Source organism: Apiospora aurea (assembly GCF_038362705.1).
Source record: "Apiospora aurea strain CBS 24483 chromosome Unknown utg000007l_segment0_segment0, whole genome shotgun sequence".
In the NCBI taxonomy this organism is placed as follows: domain Eukaryota; kingdom Fungi; phylum Ascomycota; class Sordariomycetes; order Amphisphaeriales; family Apiosporaceae; genus Apiospora; species Apiospora aurea.
Genome location: NW_027117394.1, coordinates 3,150,119 through 3,165,549, shown reverse-complemented (window position 1 = coordinate 3,165,549; position 15,431 = coordinate 3,150,119). Strand labels below are relative to the sequence as shown.

The 15,431-nt window shown below is 46.5% G+C and overlaps 3 protein-coding genes across 3 annotated transcripts; 2 read left to right on the top strand and 1 right to left on the bottom strand.

The window, feature by feature from the left end:
- Positions 1 to 8,124: 8,124 nt before the first annotated feature.
- Positions 8,125 to 8,856, top strand: PG986_011242 (isochorismatase family protein; the record flags this gene model as incomplete). The annotated part of the gene is made up of 1 exon (XM_066847464.1): positions 8,125 to 8,856. One exon carries the CDS (start codon positions 8,125 to 8,127, stop codon positions 8,854 to 8,856), a length of 732 nt encoding a protein of 243 aa, XP_066696955.1.
- A 1,519-nt stretch (positions 8,857 to 10,375) lies between these two features.
- PG986_011241 (uncharacterized protein) lies at positions 10,376 to 12,504 on the top strand (the record flags this gene model as incomplete). Its single annotated transcript, XM_066847463.1, has 6 exons — positions 10,376 to 10,440; positions 10,575 to 10,624; positions 10,706 to 10,776; positions 10,887 to 11,132; positions 11,218 to 11,386; positions 11,444 to 12,504. 6 exons carry the CDS (start codon positions 10,376 to 10,378, stop codon positions 12,502 to 12,504), a joined length of 1,662 nt encoding a protein of 553 aa, XP_066696954.1.
- Positions 12,505 to 14,421: 1,917 nt separating this feature from the next.
- PG986_011240 (uncharacterized protein) lies at positions 14,422 to 15,234 on the bottom strand (the record flags this gene model as incomplete). Its single annotated transcript, XM_066847462.1, has 1 exon — positions 14,422 to 15,234. The coding sequence occupies one exon, from the start codon at positions 15,232 to 15,234 to the stop codon at positions 14,422 to 14,424; it is 813 nt and encodes a 270-aa protein (XP_066696953.1).
- Positions 15,235 to 15,431: the final 197 nt, after the last annotated feature.

Below are 15,431 nucleotides of genomic sequence, written 5' to 3'. Positions count from 1 at the left end.
TGTAGTCCCGTGCGAAGTGCCCGTTTTTTCTATAGTTATAATAGGTGATATTTTTTTACGTTCTTTTTTATTGTTTCGTTGGGTAGCGTTAAGGTTTATAGGTTTACTGTGTTAACCGTAGGCGGTGGATCGTGTTTTATTATTAGCCGGCTGGCGTGGTTATCCTATGTTAACTCGGTTAGTATTAGTTTAGCTTCGCTAGTTTTACCGGGTTTATTTTTCTTGTTTTTCTCTACGTTGTTCGTAAAGTTGTATATCGATTTTAATAGCTAACTTTATATAGTTAAAAAAATTAATAAAAGTATCGAGTCGGCTTAATTCGTTTTTAACCTCTTTTTTAAAGCCTCGATAATACATTATAATTTTAATGTCCTCGGTGTTATCGAAGCGTATTATAATGCGTCGAAACTCGGCCGAGTAATTAATTATAAATTCTTTTTATCGTAAAGTTTTAAGTTCTCGTTCCGCCTATCGCTTTTCGTCGGGATCTTAAAAAAAGTAACTTAAAAGCTTTTTCGAACCCTTCGTAACTATTAAAAACCCTCTAGGTCTCGTTTCGATATAGCTTAACTTATTAATCGTGTTTTATAAGTTTATTAAGGTAAGGTTCGAACTAAGCGAGTGCTTTACCCTTTAAAAAGGAAACGGCATACACTACGCGCTGGGTTAAGTCGGTGAACGTTCCCTCGTAGAAGCGTTGGTAGGCCTTAACCTAAACTAGGAATCCCCGGAGGTTTCCGCTAGTCCCGTTAAAAGCATTAGGAGCGTTAATTTTTATTCCTCCTTTAGGTGCGACAAGGGTTTAGATAATGTTGGCAGCTGCTTAGAGAACTCGGATCTGTTCTCGTAGGTCGCTAGGGTCGGTTTTATCCTTATTAGAGGGCTTAGGTCGCTGGTAGTTACGGAGGTTACGGTTTTTATTTTCGAATCGAGCGTAATAAGTTTTATAGTTAGCGTTTTCCTATTTTAAGGCTTTAAGTTACTTTTTAAGTGTTTACTATTTATTATTATTATTATCGCTATCAATATTTATAAAAAGGGGTAACTACGTAACGTTGGGTTTAACGGTTAATCCTTTCCCGTAATAAGTATTATTATTAGCAGGAGTAAACATATTTCCTGAAAAATATTACTTAAAGGTCTAGGTAATAACTCGTAAAAATAAAAGCGATTAAAATATAACGAACGGCTATCGGGGTTTAAAGAAACTTCGTAAACGTGCTAAGTTTATGTTAATTAAAATAAAAAAATACTTAGGCGTATAGAAAGCCTAGTCTTTTAATATAATAGTAATATCTTAACTTAATCGTAAAACTTAGCGTAAAAACGTAATAAGTCCGTTAAAGTAATGTGCCTTATTAATAGGTTAAATTAATATTTAAATTAATCGCTAAAGTAAAAAGTATTTATATAAAATATATAAGAAAAGTTCGTGGTTTATATATTTAATTTCTCTTTTACCGATTCTTAGATCGCGTTAAATATTCGTGATCCGGTATATCCAGTCTTTTTTAAATTATATTAAATATCTATAATCTAATATATCTATATCCTAGCTAGATTATATTAGATAGCTATAATTTAATATATTTATATTTTATCTCTACGTAACCTTCGATGGTTATCCCATTTACCCTGTCCATCCTATACTAATCATTCGTTACCGGCTACTTAATACTATTATCGTTATTCTGTCCTAGGCGTACTGTTTAATAACGATTATCGTTAGTAAGTCCGTTATCGTGAACGGGGCGTCAGCGCTAACCGGTGGGTCTGGCTATTATCGGGCTTAGGTGTATTTCGGGGCATCGTAGGCCCGTGCCGTAGGTAGGTTTTAGTCGCGTAGTTGGGCCGGGTTGTAACAATATAGCTTATTACCTTAGCGTACGTGTGATTAGGGATAGGGTTAATAAACGTCTCTAGTTATCCTATAATACTTACTTAGAAAAAGTAGCAATTAAATATAGTTTAAAGGTATTACGAGTTACGGTAATACCTCTACCGATTAAAAAGCTATTAAAGTATATTAACGAAATATTAAAATCGCGGATTAAAGCTTATTAAGAACGAGTTAAATTATTACTCTATAGTTTTATTATAATTCGCTTTAATATTACGTTTACGTGCTTATAATTATTAAAGTTCTTAATAAACCTTATCGAAAAACACTTTAAGGCCGTTAATTAGTGTATTCGGTACGCTTATAACACTAGGTTCGTAGTAATCTTTTTCGGAAAATAAGAGAACGGCGTTTAAACGCTAATTATAATAAGCGACGCTTTTTTCGCGGATAACCTAGAAACGCGTAAATTATTTTATAGGTATATTATTATATTATTTAATAGTTTAATCGTATAGAAAACAACTCGGTAAAACACGGTTACTATATTAATTACGGAGGTAGAATTATTAGCTCTATAATAAGTAATAAAAGAGTTAATTATATTTAAGCGTTTATTTAAAGACTTAAAGCTAATACTTAATACCCCGTTCTCGATGTATTACGATAATTAATAAACTATTAAGCTAGTTATAAATTAAAGGGAGAAGATTTTTACGAAGCTAAAGCACGTAGATATTTAAAACTTTTAACTACGATAAGAGTATTAAAAGCGAGCTTTTTAAGTAACTTACTTTATTATAAAGGATATATTAGTAAATAAACTAACGAAAAACCTTTTACGTATTAAATTTAAGCATTAAAAAAAACTCTTAAACTTATAAAATATTTAGTAATTCAATTATATATTATATTATTATTATTATTATTATTATTATTAATAGTACGCCGTATACCGAAAGCCTTCGATACATTTACCTAATTCTTCGTGTAATAAACCGTGCCGAAGCTAAACTAAAAATACACGCTGCTAATATCGTAAAATTTACCTCACGTGCTCGACGTTACTATGCTGGTTTTCACCCACCAGCCTAGTAACCTTTATTTTAGGGCCTAAAGAGAGATTATCCAGGTTCGGGTAATCCCCCAATCTCTATTGCCAACTTATACAGCGGCAGTCGACCGGTTTATAGAAGCCACTTTGCGATAATTTTCGCCGTATCTTTTTCTGCAGTAAACGCCGCTAAATCGCGACGAGTTCGTAGCGGACTAAGTACTAATTGTTTTATTAATTGTTTTTATCTTCCCTTAAAGTCTTTACAGTATAGGATCAAGTGTTCGGCTATCTCCCGTCCTTCACCGTAGTTACATAGCGGCGTCGGAACGTTTAAAACTTGATAAGTAAATAGGAACGATTTAAACCCTATTCTTTTAATGCGTACTTATATTAGGACCGATACTTCGTATTTAAACATATCGTCGTAACGACGGTACGCTTCCTAGTCTAGCGGCGATTTTACAGCTAGTTCGCGGCGGCCTCGCGTCAAAATAACGGCATAAAACTATTTTTATTCCTATTTCTCTTTAAGCGTTTATTCGACCGTTTAACCATCTAACCATTATTTGGTTAACGTTAATTAAGCGTCGCTTAGTTATAAAGTTGTGGGGGCTTCGCTAATAGCCCTTTAAGGTCTCCTTTATCTCTTTCTCTTTACGCTACGTTTTTTATTAATAATCTCTACCGCTTTTATATAGGCGCCGCGTAAAAATTATAGCTTTTCGGTAATCTCTATGCGTATCTCGAAATTAACTACCCTCGCACTTAAATAAAAATCGAGGGAGGGAATTACCGCTTTAATCTCTAAATAGTATTAAGAAGTCGCCTTATATACCCCTATTACGGTTCGAAAATAGGAATTCTAAACTATTATAAGGCTAAAAGCTAGCCTTTTTTAGTATCGCCCACTCTATGCTAAACCGACGCTCCGTACGCGAGTACGCTGCGTATTACCTTCGTATAAAACTCTTTTACTCTTTATACCGAACATTCCTAAACTAACGCTGCGAGCCTAGTAAAAACTAATGTTTAAATTACTATTTTCGCTTTAATTTTTAAAATATAGTCCTTCTATTATAACTTCCGATAAAGCTAAACGCCGAAGAATCTCGTAAAAATTACCGGCGCTATAATAACGTTTCCGAAGTGTACTTATAGTGTATAAGCTTTTCGCGCTTTAATAAAATAAATAAGCTCGCTCTTTTTAAATTCGAACTCTATCCTTCTCGTGCGTGCCTAACGATTATAAGTTTCCTAAACTCTTTTTAGGTTTCGATAATTCGTAACGTAATTTAACCTTACGGCAATAAAATTCGTATTATCCGCGAATCCGATAATAATAAACTGTTCGTACGCTTTTAACTCCTCGTATAATATAGTAATATAAAAAATAAAAAGGATCGGTAATAACGAGGAGCCTTACGAAACACTAACGCGGAACTAGATCTTCCTTAACGACTTACCGTCGAAATAAAGATAGACCGATCTATCCGTAATAAAGCTTTCGACCTATCAGTAAACCTAATCCGGCAATCCCTTCTTACGAAGTATAGCAATTAATCTTTTATAATTAACTATATTAAAAACGCTTTTAATATCGAGCTAAAAAAGGAAGCGACGCTCTTTTATTGCCACGTTATACGGACGACGTCGGTAATTAATCGAATAATTAACTCGGTAAACCGCTACGTCCGGTTCCTTATCTAGCTTTTAAATAAAAGTAAGTACTTCTCGGCTATTCCGGTAATTCGCCGGTTTATAGTTATTTCTATTACTTTCCCGACCGTATTAAGTAATAAAATAAATCTTTATTTATTAAATGTCTATTTTTCGGTTACTGTTTTATTTAGCTTTAGGATTACGATAACTTTTACTGTACGGAAACGTTTAGGGAAATAAGTAAGCCGGAAACTCGCTATCGCTAAGCCGGCTAACGTTCAAAAAAAGGGTTCCCCACACGCTTTAAGGAAACCAAAAAGTAAAAAGTCTTCCCCTAAAGCCTTCCAAGGTCCCGTTTATTTAATAATATCTCTTATCTTTTTTAGCCGTTACCTCTACCTCGATAGGGGTAAAACTAAGAGCATAGTTCGGTACGGTATTTAAATCCGTAAGGTCGGCTTTTAAATTAAAGAAAAACCTTTTCGAAAAAAGCGTAGCTTTCTCGTTATAGCTTCGCGCCTCGTTAACAGCTCCTTCGCTACGTCGTAATTTTAAGATTCCCGCTGTTTATAGTAGCGTTTAGCTCCGTAATCGGGCCTATCGTTTGAGCGATTAAAGTATTTTAAAATCGTAAAAGGTAACGGCGACTGCGTAGCGCTAGTTTTTCGTTTTCGCTATTTAAACGATTCTTTCTAAGTCCGTTTTCGACTCGGTGTATTAATTTTAAATATATTACGAGGGTATCGCGAAATAAGCTCGGTATCGTTATTTCGTTATAATTTACGCTTTTTAAACCTTCGGTAACCACTAAGGCGTACTTTTACTAGTATAGGGGGTTTTTTTTAGGGTTACTATATCGGCAATCTTTCGTAAATCGCTTATAAAATTATCGATAATTTAATTTAACTCTTTCAGGCTTATTAGCTCGGCGATATCGATTAAACGTACTCCGACTTCCGCCCGTGCCAACCCTTTATTTAATATCGTCTAGTTTTATCCTTTTGTTTTCGTTTTACTACCTCGTAGCGAGTTAACTTTTAGTTTAACGCGGACAACCTGTGCCCTATAGTTAGAACTTTTTAAACCAGGGTTTCTTTTATATAAAATTATCGTTCCTCGTGTTACCTAGGCTAAGTTTAGCGTAAAATTTTTTTGTCCGTAGCGTCGTCTCGTAATTTTTTTATATAGCGTAGCTAGCTTTAAGTTTTATTAATCCGTAAAGGTAAAAGGTTATCTACTTCGTATAATTTCCTGCCATATACGTTTTAAAGCGGATAGTGTATATTAAAATTTCCGACGAGTAAGTGTCGCCCGGGGTACAAAGTCGCATCGAGGTCGCTTAAAGGGCTCCGTTATCGAGAAGTTTTTTAAATTAGCGAATATATAAACTATATAATAAAACGGCCACTTTTTTCCCTCGATATTATAACGGCAGCTTAATTGGAGCCTACTTTAATCTTTAGCTTAATAATATCGAGGCGTTTATATATATAAATAGCCGCTCGGCCTTCGCCGTAAATTACTCAATATTTAGCTATCTTTAGGTAGTACGCGGTCTACATGCGAAGGTTCGTTTATACTTCTTATAGTGCTAATATATTATACTCCTCTTAGTTAATTAAGGTAAATATCGTTATTACCTTTAATATTACAACGTTTTAATATACTATTCGTAAGCTTATAATTATAAAACTATAATAATATTTTACGCTAATAAGGGAGTAACGGTACCGCGCCGGCTTTACGAGCATATCTCTTTACTTTAATTACTCGCTATCGAATCGAATCGCGGGCAGCCTCTTTTCCGCGAAACTATTATATACCTTTTTTATCGCTAATAAAGAACGTCGTCGATAGTAATAAACGCCCTGTTCTTACTGAGCTATCGCTAATACTACGAATTTCGAATTAACGAGGCCGATAAATATAAGCTTTTTTTACGCGTTTTCTTTACTAAATCGCTACGGGGCAGCCGCGATCTCACGCCGTGTATTCCCTGCCGTAATTAACATAACGTTTCCTGCCTCGTAATCTTTTTTAGGGGCACTTTTAGTCTCCCCAGGGTATACTATTATAGAACAATAGCCACATCGCTACTGCTTTCGACAATACTTAGCTACGTGGCCGTAGTCGTAACAGCGGTAGTACTGTTGGATACGGAGGTTAACGTTATACGGTTCGTAATCGAAAATCTCGAAATCCTATATTAAGCCGTTATCGTATAAATCTTTCGCAGCTTAAATAAAACTCGCATATAAAATAAAAGAGGCGTAGCGTACTTCGGGATTCTTTGGTAGGCTACGTTTATATTTCGAGATTTTTTCGGGTTATATTTATTTACGAGCAAACTACGTAATAACGCGGCTTCGTTGTAGGTATCCCGTAGCTTTTTCGCTAAGACCCTTTTCGCGATAACTACGAGTTCTCTATAAATAAGCTACGCGTTAGTCCCGAAAGCGTTTAAAACTTATCCATTATTCTCTATATGTTTTTTTCGCTTCGTTTTTAAAAATAAAAACGATATCGCCGCTAGGTAGTTTCTTTGCTACGATAATTTCGCTATACCCGATTACTGTATTAACGTTCTGCACGATATTTGCTGGCCTTTTTTTTAAATATTATTAAATTAATCTACGTTTTTAATTACTACTTCGCGGTTTCGGCGAGCTGGAACGATAATTTTCGGTTGCTAAGCAGTAGGATCGCTATTACGCGACGTAAATATAATTTAAGCCTAAAATTTAGTCTATATAGTTTTAAAATCCTGCGTAATTTAGGCGATAGCTTCTCCGACTATTTTTCGTAATTCCTCGCGGGTTACTAGCGCGTTATCGTCGTCGTCGAGGTATAGTCGTAGTTCGGTCGCTTCGGTACGAAATTCCCTAATTACTTAAAAAATCTCTTTACGCCTACTATTAAGGGCTACTAAATTAGTAATTAGTTTTTTTAAATACTTTAATCCTTTTTCGATACCTCTTTTCGAGCTATTTTTGCTATTAAAACGCGTCTAAAGCGTTTAAGGTTTTTAGTTATACGCCACGACGTTGCTTCGCGAGTAATACTAGTTCTACGCGAGTCCGGCGCGACCAGTATTAATAACCATCGGATTATCCATCGGATTATCCATACCGTAGCGCCTTAGCTACGTCCCTTCGATAAAAGTTCGGCTAAGTTAATTCGACCTCGTAAATTTAAATAATAAAGTTTATTTTCGATTATTCGATGGTTCGACCGAGTTATCGATCTTTTCCCTTCTTTCCTTCGATCCAAAACATTTTATTTATATATTTATTAGCACGGTAACACCTTTCTCTTTTATCCTTTCTTTCTTTCCTTTAAACAGCACTTTAGCACTTAATATACCATCCGAACGCTCTCTGCCGTGCGATACGGCGCAACGGCGGAGACAGCTGACAAATATGGTTAATAACAAACCTGCGAATAGCTCCCTGGGCATGAGTCATGCCACTGACCTTGTGCATATCTAGGATGCCCCCAGTGCGATGCCAATTTCGGATCCTTGCTATCATTTCAATCGACCCCAAATAAGCAATCGTAAAGCCCTACGATGAAGCCGGCTCTCAGCGCCAAGACGGCGCTCATTCTCATCGACGTGCAGAACGGCTTTCTCCATCCCTCGTATTGGGGAACGGAGCGCAGCACGCCCGAATGCGAAGCCAACATCGCCCAACTCCTCGCCCAGGCGCGCGCACACAACGCCAAGGCCCGGGAGTCATCATCTCAAAGCGGTGAAAGCGGCGACGACGGGACGGTGCTCATCTGCCACGTCCACCACCACAGCATCACCCCGAGCTCGATGCTGCACCCGGACCAAACCGTCGAGATCGACGGCGTGCCACGGCGGGCCGTCGAGGCGCAGCCGTTCGCGGCGCCGCTGGCGGGCGAGACGGTCTGGACCAAGGACGTGAACAGCGCCTTCGTCGGCACGGGCCTCGAGGCGTACCTCCGTTCTCGTCGTGTCCGGCAGCTGGTCCTCTGCGGCCTCACGACGGACCATTGCGTCAGCACGTCGACGCGCATGGCGGGCAACCTGCGCATCGTGGACGAAGTCGAGAACGCCGTCGACGAGAAGAACTTGCCCGGGAAGAAGAAGAAGAAGACCACCACTGTCGTGAAGTCCGAGGGGAATATCGTGCTCGTCGGCGACGCCTGCGCGACGTACGCGAAGGGCGGCTTCGAGGCCGAGACGGTGCACCGGGTCAGCTTGGCCAGTCTGGACGGGGAGTTTGCACACGTGGCAGGGACGGCAGATGTCATCGGCACCGTGTTCGGGGTTTGAAGGGGGCGGGGAGGGGCAAGGATGTTGGGGGAAACGACGGGGTAGGGGTTCGAAGGGAGTTACTGTACGGCGTGCATCGGAGCGGAGCCGGCCTGCCTTCTACCCACATTTAGTATGCACTTCTGTGCATCTTTGTCAACGTTTGCGGTGTTTCCGGCAGTATTCCGGTTATGGCGCGCCTCATTGTCGTTGCGTTTTGGAGATAAGTCGCCAGAAATGTAGTCGGGTCCCCATCTATACCCGCAGCCCCTACATGGTCGGGACAGGTGCGCCGGATTACCCCCGAACCGCATACTTGATCAAGGACGGGGGTGGATCATCGGCACAGGCAGGATCTTGATTTGAGTATGTGCTTTATCCGCGCGTACACTTCGGGCCCGTCGCAATATATCTAATTCTGCATTCGGGGTCAGCTCTTGGCAGTAAGCAACTTTGTGTGGAAGGTGGTTCAATTTTTTTCGTCATATGCAGCGATGCCAGAATTCACAATGCTTAATCGCCGTGAAGCACATTGTCTGTCGGACCCTTTTGACCAATCAGACGCAGTCGGTTCATTGTAGAACTTTGGTCGCTCGCAACTGGGAAACCTGTGCGCAATGTCTGGGGCAGAGATGCGCTGTTGGGTCCAATCGGAGGCTGGCCCAACGCGAACGGAAGGGTCAATTTGAAGACCAATTGTTGAAATGCGACCGTCTCTACTGAAATGCATGCATCGTAAACGATATTGGGTATCGGACCCGAGTACCAGAACCTCAGATCATATGTCGCACAGGGACACTAGATCGGAAGGAAAACACATAACCCGAGGGCACGTGTGTCACTGGAGTTTTGTTGTCGGACGGCAGGCGACAGAAGCGAAGTATGCGATGCGACGTGCTGGCCCTCGGTTTTTGTCAGTGTCAACCTATCAATCCACACCTCGCGTCCCACGAAACAATTGCCGGGCCAGACCAACGTCAGCCATGGCGAACTACTGGCAGACTGCGGCCAGACCCTTGCAGGCGTTGCGACACTAAAGCGCGCCTGGCACTGGTGTGGGACAGCCCAGCCAGCTACATGACTAACGACCCCGGATTCCTGGCCGAGATCGACGGGAATTGCCATCAGAACGGGGTCCGGCCAGGGACACTTCCGCCAATCTGCATCCTTCGTGTGCGGGTGTGGGTTGAGAAAAAGAGGAAAGGAAAGAAAAGCAGCAATCCCGTGTCTTCAGAGGTGGATATGACATGCATGCGCGAACCGGGGACTTTGTCGTCAACGCGCAGTATAAAGATAAGAACCGCTGGAAGCCCCCGAGAGTCTGGGACTATGGGTTTTCCTCTCTTGCGACTGTCTTATTTACGTCTTTACTCCAGCGAGTCAGCCCTTGCTTGCTAGACTCTGCATTCGCATCAATTGGGTTCCTGCTTGCTATTGAACTTGGAGTACCACAGCGCGTTCCTACATACCCCCGTTCCGAATTGTCGCATATATACTCGTCGCCGCCCACTGCAGGCCAACGAAGAAGCGTCGCAACGATATGGCGGCCGAAGCAGTCGGCGTCAACGACGCAGCCGTCAGCCACGGACGGCATCTTGTTCACAGGTTGGTCCTGCCTTCCTTCCCCAACCCTCCCCAATGCTACTACTGCCTGTCAGCCAATTGGTCTGGGGTATTGGGGGGTAGTGCGGGGAAATGCGACCTGGGCCAACGCTAACCCTCCCAACTCAATCTTCCAGCCATGCTCACGAGGGCGCAATACCGGGGACAGTGGACCTGCGGGCAGCCGGTAATTCTTCTATTGCCGAACTCTATTGCGACGAGAAAACAAGAATTCGACGTCACTAACGATGGCAATTGATACACACAGAGGGCGACGACACAGCCTACGGCCAGGCCTTGTTCCCCGTACCCGCCGAAGACCCGAACGACCCGCTACAAGTAAGTGCCGACCAGCCAGAGAGAGGAAAAGGCCGAGTCAGAATGGGATGCGTCAGATCCGGTAAGCCGAAAGAAATAAGAACGGAGCTGACATGGTTTGGCTTTCACAGTGGCCGACGTACAAGAAGACGCTCATCCTGGTCATCTGCTGCGCCTACTCCTTCCTCGGCAACGCGACCCTCATCGGGCCCTCGCCCTACATCGCCCTCTTCGCCAAGGAGTTCGGCGTCAGCCCCACGAAAGCCTCGACCCTCATCTCCTACCCCAACCTCGCCTACGGCTTCGGCTCGCTGTTCCTGGTACCCCTGTACCTCAAGTTCGGACGACGTCCCGTCATGCTGGGATCCATACTCTTTGTGCGTTGAACCTTAAACTTATTTCCCCAGACCAAAGCAGGGGGGCTTAGGGCAGCTGACTCTAATTGGCGATCTTGTCCAATAGTTTGTCGCAGGTCTCATCGGCTCTTCGCAAGCCAACGATTTCGGCGGACTCATGACCGCCCGCGTCTTCGCGGCGTTCGGTAGCGGCGTCTGCGAGGCCATCCCGGTCCAGCTCTGCAACGACATCTTCTTCCTCCACGAGCGCGGAAAGAGGATCGGATACTACACATGTGAGGACTGGTGCCGAAACTCGCATTCGATGCCATGACTAACGTGGGGGGTTACAGTCTGCCTCTCTATCGGAACAGTAGCGCCGCTGGTGTCGGCCCACCTGCTCATCGAGCCCTGGGGCTGGCGCCTGTTCTTCTACGTCGTGCTGGCTTTCGCCCTGGCGCTCTTCGTCCTCGCCTTCCTCTTCGTCGAGGAGTCGTCCTACGATCGCGACGCCCACATGCACATGACCGCGCCCGCATCGGTCGACGATGCTAGTCCGAGCGACAGCGACAAGGGCTCGACCAGAGTCCGCGACCAGCCGCCTACCCCGTCGGTTCAGGAGGCGCCCCGCCGAAAGCCGTTCCTCCAGACGCTGTCGCTTACGGGCCGATACGACCCCGAGGCCCACTTCTTTGGGACCATGGCCATGTCTTTTACGTACTTCTTGGTGCCGCAGGTGTTCTGGGTCATCACCTCTTTTGGCATCTACATCGGCCTCGGCGCGTTCGCGTACAACTACACGTTCCCCATCAAGATCATGGCCCCGCCCTACAACTGGCCCGAGGAGAGCTCCGGCTACATCGCCTTCGGCGCCCTCTTCGGCTTCCTCCTCGCGGTCCCCTTCTCCTTCTCCTCGGACCGGCTCGCCGCGCACCTGACGCGCCGCAACGGCGGCATCCGCGAGGCCGAGATGCGGCTCGGCGTGATGCTGCCGGCCATGGTGATCGCGCCCGCGGGCCTGATCCTGTACGGCCTGACGGCGGAGCACGACCTGCACTGGATGGGGTACCTGATGGGCAACGGCATGATGTCGTGGGGCGCGTACTTTTACTTTAGCTTCGCCCTCGCCTACGCCGTCGACTCGTACAACACCAACACGTCCGAGATGCTCATCGCGATGAACCTGGGCAAGCAGGCCATCAGCTTCGGGCTGAGCATCAACCTGCTCGACTGGGTCCTCGAGCGCGGCTACGCCGTCGTCATCTCGGGCATCTTTGGGGGCGTGCTGGTCGCGAACAACCTCGCGCTGCTGGGGTTCATGGCGTACGGCAAGCGCGTCCGGGTCGCGATGACGGGGTCGTGGCTGGCGAGGCTGCATGGGCGGCATAGCCAGAATAGCCCGCAGGTGGCTTAGTCCCCGGGGCTGCAGTGGCTGCTTACTCAACCTAATGTAGTCGGGATCCACCAACTGGATCTTCACATGCCCTCTACGAAGGGGCTGAAATAATACATCACCTATATTGACTAAATGGCTCTTAACGCTCTGCCCAATAGGGGGTTGAACATGTGTATCCCAGACTGAAAGAGATCACTACCCTCTGTCAGTTCGCCTGTGCCGAGCAGGATCTGCCGCCTTCTCCGTCGCAGCGTAGATCGTCGCCTGCAACAGGGGCCCCTCTGGATCGGCGGCGTGACGCTCGCATCCAACCACGCGGAGACTCTCGGCCTCGTGAACGCGGAGGTTGGAGCACCACGCACCCGCCGAGCGCCTCGGGTGTCACCTTAGCGCACGTTTCGCACGCACGAGGGTGGGCCAGCGACGGCCACGGCGTGCCCTTGCTTTACTGATGGTCTTCGCGAGGATTCCCTCGTCTGTTGGCAAAGTCCGGGCCCGGGCATCGTCCCCCACCACGAGTCCCGAGCGCAACGCATGTGACGTGCTCGGCGGGTAATGGCGATTATTACCCAATCCCGGTCGCTGGGGTTGTACGGCGTGCTTGCACTGCGCCAGGGGCAGTGCACTCGCGCCAACTTGGTGGAGGGGGTTGCTATAGGTTCAGCGTCACGGTGCTTCGGAAAGTGGGTTGAGGGGAACCCATTACCATTAGGAGCGTTGCCGTTGCCGTAGATGGATGACTTGTATACCGAGGTTTTTTGCGAAGCAAGGGGATTCCGCAATCACGGCACGCTGCGGTAGGGCAAGGGTAGATTTTCCGCGGCTCCTGGGACAGGGAATCGTGTATGAGGGGGTTCGCCATGCGACTCATCTTCCCTACAAGACCTGGGCGAGCGATAGGAGCAACTGGTTGCTCGAACCGGTCACCGTGCTGCGTTACATGTGTGTTGCTGGCGCAGGATTCAGCCTTGGAGACGCTGCATGGGGACAACCTTGGGTGGCATATCGCTCTGAAGGCCAAAGTGGCGTGACGTGAATACAACATGTGTGAGCGCCGTAAAAAAAAAAAAAAAAAAAATCATCGGATGCAACGTCAGCAGCAGATCTACGGGAATCTCTGGTACCACGAGCCGATCCCGATGATCTTTTGTTGATCTCACCCCGCATACAATCATGCATGTTTGATTGGTCCTCACCCCAAGATCCTCGTCAGGGGGCCTCGGGTCTCCTGATGCCATGACGCATTCTGGACTCATCTGGTAACTAGGGATAGAGATTCGGGTATTTGCGATTCCTGCATCAGCCGCATAGTCACTCTCCGTCGAGGGGCTATAAAGACGCGTTTTATCAAGTACCGGATTCCAGCGGCAGTTAAAGAGCTCGCACATTACAGCCATAAAGATATTGGTAATACCGTGCTGCCTGACACGACGTCCACGATGTCGATTGAAGTCATCAACTCAAGGGCAAAATATTGGTGCGTGGCATGGTTCTTATTATTATATAAATATATATATGAGCTTGCATCTATGTGCTATTCCCAGCACGCTTCCACACACAGTCCTCTTCCTCTTTTATTGACCCCCTTACACACGGTCGACAAGGAGGCGAACGAAAATGCGGGCGCAGCTCCATTCCATCGCAAGGGCCATGCCCGGGTATCTGTACGCCAATGGAAGCGGCAGCTGCGGCGCAGAGTGAATCGGAATGACCAACAAAGGGCGCCGGGTTCGCTTATGCCAATCTAGACATCATGAGCCAGAACCTCGACGTCGTCAACTGCAAACCGACTCGCGACACCGGCGGGTTTGGGGAATGTCGTTTCGGCTGGTTCCGCCAACAGTGACCCGCTTTAAAATGGGTATTTGGTAAATCATCTGATTTCCTAGCTAAAAATTGAAATAATAATGAAAAACGCCTCCTCATACGGGGGGATCAAGTCTCGGTGTAGAACTGGTTATCCCGCGCAAAGACCATGGGCGGCTTGCCGTTGCCGGGGCTGCGCTGCGTGAGCTGGAACTTGGAGGTGGCGGTGATGAGCTCGCCGAGCTTGAGGTGGCCGTAGTTGCGCGGGTCGAAGTCGGGGAAGCGCTTGGTGATGAGGATGTCCACTTTGGCGAGCGGGGCCCAGCCGTCGTCGCCGGCGACGTCGCGCACGACGGCGCGCAGCTGGTGGATGACGTTGGGGTCGATGGTGGCCGGGGCGGGCGCGCTGTGGGCGCGCTGCAGGTGCGGTTTCCGGTTGGGCGACGACGAGGGGGTGTGGTCGTCGCCCGGGCCGGTGGAGGGCAGGGGCAGGTTCTGGGCGCGCTCGATGGCGAGGTTCTCGACGTAGATGAAGCGGTCGCACGAGGCGACGAAGGGCTCGGGCGTCTTGCGCTCGCCCATGCCGTAGACGACGAGCCCGCTCTCGCGGATGCGGGCGGCCAGGCGGGTGAAGTCGCCGTCGCTCGAGATGATGCAGAAGCCGTCAAAGGTGCCCATGTGCAGCAGGTCCATGGCGTCGATGGTCAGGGCGGACGCGGTCAGGGTCTTGCCCTGGTGGGGGAACTGCTGGACGGGCTGGATGGACTGCATCAGCAGCTGGCCCTTCCAGCTCTTCAGGCTCGGGCTCGTCCAGTCGCCGTACGCACGCTTCACCGAGGCGGTGCCGTACTTGGCCACCTCGGCCAGCAGCAGGCCGACGGCCGAGGCCTGGGCGTTGTCGGCGTCGATGAGGACCGCCAGCTTCATTGCGGAGTCGCCCATGTCGGCGCGCAAGTACAACAACGGCGGGAGAATAGGGATTAGGGAAAGTGAGATACGATACAATATGAAAGAGATGCAACTGTGATAAAAAAGATAAGTTATTTACATATAGTCATGCATGAAAAAAAAGGGGGGGATCCGGCTTGGCGAGAACCGAGTGCAGCAGTGCCGGGCTCGTATCAATTGATTTCAACGGA